At 43.5% G+C, this 7,259-nt stretch overlaps 1 protein-coding gene across 1 annotated transcript; it reads right to left on the minus strand.

Annotated features, from left to right (window-relative positions):
- On the minus strand, window positions 1-6,582 carry LOC311034126 (interleukin-6 receptor subunit beta-like; the record flags this gene model as incomplete). Its single annotated transcript, XM_084041873.1, has 8 exons — window positions 1-23; window positions 592-696; window positions 1,113-1,197; window positions 1,270-1,379; window positions 2,015-2,252; window positions 4,095-4,177; window positions 4,514-4,661; window positions 6,520-6,582. The coding sequence occupies 8 exons, from the start codon at window positions 6,580-6,582 to the stop codon at window positions 1-3; spliced, it is 855 nt and encodes a 284-aa protein (XP_083897999.1).
- Window positions 6,583-7,259: the final 677 nt, after the last annotated feature.

Consider the following 7,259-nt stretch of genomic DNA (forward strand, 5'->3'; position numbering starts at 1 on the left):
TTAGGCACAGGGGAGGGTGATCACTGCCACAATGGCATAAGTGTGAGAGAGAGAGGATTTTTCTTTTAAAATAACATTAAAATAAATGTAGAGAATTAATTTAAGTCCCCTCGCATCTATATGCAAATTAATTCCTGCACATGATCCTTCCTCCTAATAGCGCAGTTTATAATCTTTAGTTTTGTGTACACCTTTAAGCATGTTAGCCTACGTCAAACACCAGCTCACAATGATTGTGCAATCACACAGTTCTGGCTCAGAGAAGAAAAAGGCAAAGACATCTAAAATAGATGTTCTGGCATTCCAGCCCTCGTGGATGAATATGGTTTTGTTTATGTTCATGTCTTGAAAACGTTGTTTGCCGAACATTCAGTGTAAGCACCAACAGGAGGGTTTTTTCAAAGACGTGATTTGAAACGTGAAGTGCCCAAGTATGCAAACTCATGATAAGATGTTCTGGGCATCTTGGAGTAGTGGTCTGAGTCTAATGATCATTACAATGACCTGATGCAAAAGAACATGAAGTAAAATGTACTGATGGTGACTGACAGCCAAAGATGGTGACAGCAGTCATCAAATGTCACCCCTCACCTCCTTGTTCCAGATAGGCAGCTTCGGTCCTGGCTGGTCCCACCCATCCAGAGTTGTACAGAGGATACACCGAAATGTTGTAGCACTTGAACTTCTCCAGGTCACCTAATGGTCACATTAAAAAAAAGGTTACTGCCATGTCAACCATTACAGGAGGGCTGCAAAAGTTAATAGAAATAACTGTGATTTTAATAAAAAATTATACATTTAAAAAGAAGACCTATAAACTCAACGTGTCGCTATGTGACATGTTGTGAGCTTTAGATATGAATAGATCAGAATCTGAAGATAAGCTTGTATATCAGAATAAACAAAAATAAGTAAAGGCCTTGGACATGGATTCTGAAATGGAAAATCAATAAATAAAATGACATATTGTTGCAGTGACAGTCGGACAGAAACTTTGTATCTCCATATAAAAAATGTGTATGTTTGTATTTTCATCAGTTTTGGACATGAGGTTTCCACCCGACCGCAAACCATATGTTACACATTAATATTTTCATCATCATCATCATCACCTCTGATATTAGTTCTGGTGACGTTTACCAGCTCTCTCTGCCAGTCCAGCTGTCCGCCACCGGCCGCCACCCACTCCACCACGTAGTGGGTCACATAGTGGGTCACGTTGTGGGTCACGTTGTGGGTCACGTAGTGGGTCACGTTGTGGGTCACGTTGTGGGTCACGTTGTACCTGTGAGGGTCCGGCGTCAGGGTGGGGGGCTGCCACTCCACCCGCAGGGTGTCGCCGTTACCGGAAAACGTCAGCCCGCCCACAGCAGGCAGCTCTGAAAACACGCGCGCACACACACACACACACACACACACACACACGCACGCACAAGCACACACACACACACACAGACAGACAGACAGACAGACAGACAGACAGACAGACAGACAGACAGACAGACAGACAGACAGACAGACACACACAGACACACACAGACACACACACACACACACACACACACACACACACACACAGACACAGACACACTGGGCGGTCACGATGTTGATATTTTACTTGATGATTAATTCTCACACGAATAATTGCGACTAACGATTTAAACGACCTGAGGCCGTTTCTAAAAAAGCCAATTAATTCCCCCCGCACACATGTGTGTTGTCACTGCTGTTGTATCATACTGGCTCATCTGCCAGTGAGGAGCCCCCACCGGGAGGACGTAGAGCCTCCGTCCTACTCCTCCCGCCCAACACTCCCCGCTGACAGGTGCCGCCCCACTCCGTAGGAGTATGTGCAATGACCAATATCACCCTCCTCCTCCCCTACTCCAGTAAAGTAAAAAAAACACCTCAAAATTGCACTTAAGTGCAGTACTTGAGTAAATGTACTTAGTTACTTTACACCACTGCCCACAACCAAGGTGTTAAGGTAATGTTGACACATGAGAACACCTACTCTGTGCCTGTCTAGTGATGAGCATGGTTGCTTTGGGAGACTTTCCCATGGCGTTGCGGGCGATGACTTCAATGTGAGCGTCATCAAGGAGCTCCAGCTCCAGCTCCTTGATGACGGTGATTTCCCTCTCAGCGGAGCAGTGGCTGGAATCCGTGCGGTTGACCGCCACGCTCTCCCACTCCAAGTCATGGACCCTTATGTCAAAGCTTCGGATTTTCCCGTTGGACAACACAGGATCCTACCCAAGACAAAAGGCAGGTACATGGAATTAAACAAAAATAAAATCTCACGACTGAAAAATGTTTTGTCAGGCCGAGTCCCAATCTGTGATTTGTGAAACCATGTGAAAAGGAGTCACCCCACATTATAGTTTAGTGCAGGGGTCTTCAACAGGGGGTCCGGGACCCCTAGGGGGTCCTCAGAGCTACTATAGGGGTCCGCCGAATCTTTGTGTGATTGGATTTAGTTTTTTTACATTAACCACTTGAACCCTAGAATTCCTTTTCTGAGGGGAACATTAGCCGAAAATAGCAGATCTACAAGTAGATCTGCTATTTTTGGCAGAGAGGCTATAGGTGTAGAGGGGAAAAATAGCAGACCAAGTAAAAAAAAAACTTGAATCTGAAACACAATTTTATACAATATAGAGTAGGGGGTCCCTGCTTCATCTCTCTCTCAGCTAGGGGGTCCTTGGCCTGAAAACGTTGAAGACCCCTGGTTTAGTGCACGGGCGGCCCTGGCAAAAAAAAAAGAAAACGATAACGACGGCCCGCTAATCACCACTGACCCGCTGCCCCGACCTCGAGGACGCCTTTTGCCCCGGCAGCCGGGGGACGTTTCCCTCGGGGAGCTTATAGACCACCGAAGTCTGACGTCATTTACACATCCTTTGTTAGTCTACCTGGTTCGCAGTTTTCCACCCCCATTCTGAATCCCATAGACGTATTTAATATCGCGTCAAATAAGAACTGTGTTCCAAAAATAAACAAATGACCCCGGCGGTTTGACTCTTATGGATATGAAGCATCAACTGACGGTGAGAAAACGATAATGTTACTTCCGCCGAATTAGTTAAATCTTCGCCAGAAACAGACTGTATCAAATATAAGTGACTGACTATCATAAACTATACAGAAACTCCTCTCTGACAATATCGCCGAGACAGTTTGTTTATTTTTGGACCACAACTCTTATATGAGACGATTCTATGATGACCCAATGTTATTCTCCATAGAGAAATTACTTTACGAACCTGGGGATGAACGAGTGACGTCAGGACTTCGGTGGTCTATATAGTCTGAAAGGGACGTGGCCTCCTGCGCCGGAAAAATGAGCGCACCGCGTTTTTTTTTTTTTTTTAGCGTGTACTGGTTTACCCACTTATTCTGCAACAGCACAGTAAACAGTGGACAGTGACAGTCCACATCAAGGTGATGAGTAGAGATGTTTAACCGTTGTCGTTTTATATTGTATACTCGTGATAGCTATTCCCTTTCTCCCGTTCGCTCTCTCTATTTCTGTCTCTCCCTCTCTCTCTCTCTCACAGGTGCGTGTGGTAAAATAAATGACGGATTACTAGACTATGTAGTTTGTGTGTGTGTCTATGTGTGTCTGTGTGTGTGTCTGTGCGTGTTTGTGAGAGAGAGAGAGAGAGAGACATGTATGTTTCAATGGGACGTTACAATGTCAGATTCATGTGAGCAACGCGCTTGTGTTGCAAAAGATTCAACTTGTCCAATCGCAAGCAATACTGTAAGTAGCAACTCCTTTGTGATCTCACAATCAGTTGGCATGTTCCGCCCTGCAGTGTGTGTGTGTGTGTGTGTGTGTGTGTGTGTGTGTGTGTGTGTGTGTGTGTGTGTGTGTGTGTGTGTGTGTGTGTGTGTGTGTGTGTGTGTGTGTGTGTGTGTGTGGAGGCACAGAAGAGAATGATACATGCCTAATTAAAAATCTGTGCTTAAATAAAAGCCATGACAGCCATTTCTTCCTCTGCCAGTATTTGACATAAGAAGCTTTGTCTGATGAGTGAAAAACAGACATAAACATTGTTCCCACTTATTAGCTAGATTGATTCATTTACTTTAGAAATGACTTCAACTCTGCGTTTGTTTCCAGAATCCCCAGGAGTAATGATCCTCCATACATCTGGTGGACTTTTAGGTTCTGGACAGGGGGAAATATATATATTTTTTTTAATACATTGTTTTTGTTAACTAAAACAAAAAATAAAAACAAAGCTTTACAAAACAAATGGGAACTGAAACTGTATTATGTATTTAAAAAAATAACTCAAATCATAGAGATGTCCTTAGTTTTAGTCTTCATCAAAAATTGCAGATCTACAAGCTCACAACACGTCGCAATGTGAGCTTGTCCATCGGCTATTTTTGGCTCATTTGTAGTCCAATAAATTACATAACGTCACTTTAACATGAATTTAAAAAAATGTTATCTAAAAACTGCAACAATACCAACCATAAATCCACAAATGATACTTACTGTCCTCTGGTGTACTGGTGGTGATATTGTTGCTCCAGTCGCTCCAGTATCCATAGCCCATGTGGAGTTTACATCGGACCTGACACACGTATCTGGTGTCTGGTCTGAGGGAATCCAGTCTGAAAAAGTGGTTGTCTTCCAGGGGAACCTGAATATCAACCACCAACCAAAAACAACGCCATTACACGTCAACTAGTGATCTAGAGACTAGTGGTTCTGAAACTTTTTTTCATGTCAAGGACAACCCAGGTTAACTCATTCACAGCCAGAATAAATAAATAAATAAATAAATAAATAAATCATCCACTGCCAGCGATTTTTCGATTTTCTTACCATTTAAAGTAGTCACAGAATATTTATCTCCAGTATGATTGATCCCCTGGTGGTTGCTAATCACGGGGGGTTTCACTGTGCTTCCGTGAAGAAAAAAAAAATGTCAGCGCGATTTTTTCGGTTCTTCATGACGTAAAATCGGGGTGTTTCCAGAATGTTTAAGGGCGTGTTATTTAAATGACGCTCGTTTTCAGACGTGAGATTTATCAAAGCTGGGACCAAATGTACGCTCGGATCGGCTGTATAGGATTCGTTGATAAATGCGACGTTGGTGTACGGCCGAATATATGGAAAAATATACGCCGGTTTATACGCTGCGTTGATAAATGAGGGCCACTGTGTACTGATTTGTGGGATCTTTGGACACAATCTGTGGGAGTACTCTCAACAAATGTGTTTTGCCCAAATCGGCCTCCTGGTGGCGCTATAAAAGACCCATGTGAAACGTTTGGGGCAGAGGTTCTGAATTGGCATCCAGGGAGTGTGTGTGCACAGTTTCACTGCAATCACGCCAATGGTGCCGGAGATTAGCTGTGCAAAACATACTCTCTCGCCATGCCTTTCGGCCTGGCGGAGACAATAAAATATATTTTTTTATATATATTTTTTCCGAAAAAAACAAAAAAGTCAAAGTCGTCCTTGGCAGTCTGGGCCTTTGTAACCTCGGTCCCAGCCTCACTCATCTGCAAAAAGAACAGCCTGGTCACGACCTAAAGCAGCAAGTGTCTAGGAAGTCCTGAGTGGACAGGATTTCCGTTTCCCCCGGAAATGATATTTTTTGACCAATCACAACACTCGTTTCATTCACGGAGAATGTTAACAGATTTGTAAAGCATCAATGTCATTTCCTTGGGCGGTACTTCCGCCAAATTCAACCATTTCCGGTTATCAACTTCCTAGACAACCAACATCCCAGGTCTTGGCCAGGGTGGGGCCTTTGGGGAAAAAATCGTCAAAGTCGTCCTATGGCAGTGAATGAGTTAATATGCATTTGGCCAAGACCCCCAATGTAGGCTATTCCCACATTCTTTCAAGTTCTTTTGAAAATAGCTGATCTACAAGCTCACGACGCATCAATGTACTGTACTGTATATAGGGTTAAAGTGGTTACACTCATTTTGATGCTATATTAACTCATTTTACTGGGGACCCCCTGGCGCCTCCTCAAGGACTCCTGGGGGTCCCTGGACCCCACTTTGAGGTTGGTCTATAACACCACAGTCTTTCTATAAACCCGTACAGCAGCAAAACATTTCATCCTCTGTTTTTCATATTGTGCATCTTCTGATGCTCAAACTAGGACCCATAATCACTGTTGTATCGTTTGGTGTTTTGGTGCTCACAACAGTTAGCATTGGTTTTCAACCCCTTTCATATCAAGGACCCTTATTTATTCTGTATTTGAGCCTCTCATACCAACACTTAGAATATTTTGTTATCGTTGGATAAAATGTTGTCCACAATTCCATGCTGTCTTGAGAGCGTAAAATGAAACATACACATTTGAAACTGGGAGATAAGAGGTGTCTACCAACAGTGACGATATATAGTAACAACTAAAATGACACAGATGCTTTCCCGGGTTGAAACGTCTAACAACGTATAGGCTTGCTGGGTCTAAATGGTTTAACTTTTCAAAACGTTTCATAAACATGAGTGAAGCTGTAACTCACCTCGACCTCGGTCCAGTGTGCGGAACATACTGGGCAGTATCGGATCTGATACTTCAGTGTCATGTCTAACATCGGCCGTGTCCAGGTCATCAGAAGGGACGTCGGGTACACATTCTCCGAGATAAATTCCAGGTCTTGAGGAGGATTTGTTTTCACTGCAAGAAAAAAGGTGCGTGTTAGATCCAGACGGAATGAATTGACCCTGTCGTCAAGTAAGTCCCAACCCTCTTCACGCCCATTGCGGTTGCTTGGTTGGACAAACATCCTCTCTCTCCGTGAACTACCACTGAAAAAAAAAATGTTTTTTTTTGTTGCCTCGTATGACGTATTGATATTTAAAGTATTAAATTCTTACTGGGCTGGTGACCGGGCCCCCCTTTTCTCCCCAATTTAGTCATTATGCCAATTAATCCTCTCTACACACATTTGTGTGTTTTTTCTGTATCCTAAACCTGCCAGTGAGGAGCCCCCACCGGGAGGACGTAGAGACTTCGTCCTACTCCTCCCGCCCAACACTCCCTGCTGACAGGTGCCGCCCCAGCCCGTAGGAGTACGTGCAATGACAAATATCACCCTCCCCCAGTCCGATCAAATAGGTAAAATCAACAGGAAGTTGAGTTTTGTATTTAATAGAAATGCTGTGCTGGGTTTTGTGATGTTATATATATATTGTCAGAATGAGCTCTGTTTGCGTTCATTTATGTGGTAAAAAGAATGGAAGAGTTCACACAACAACTATA

This window comes from Gymnoscopelus microlampas, assembly GCF_963454915.1.
Source record: "Gymnoscopelus microlampas genome assembly, chromosome: 18".
Lineage (NCBI taxonomy): Eukaryota > Metazoa > Chordata > Actinopteri > Myctophiformes > Myctophidae > Gymnoscopelus > Gymnoscopelus microlampas.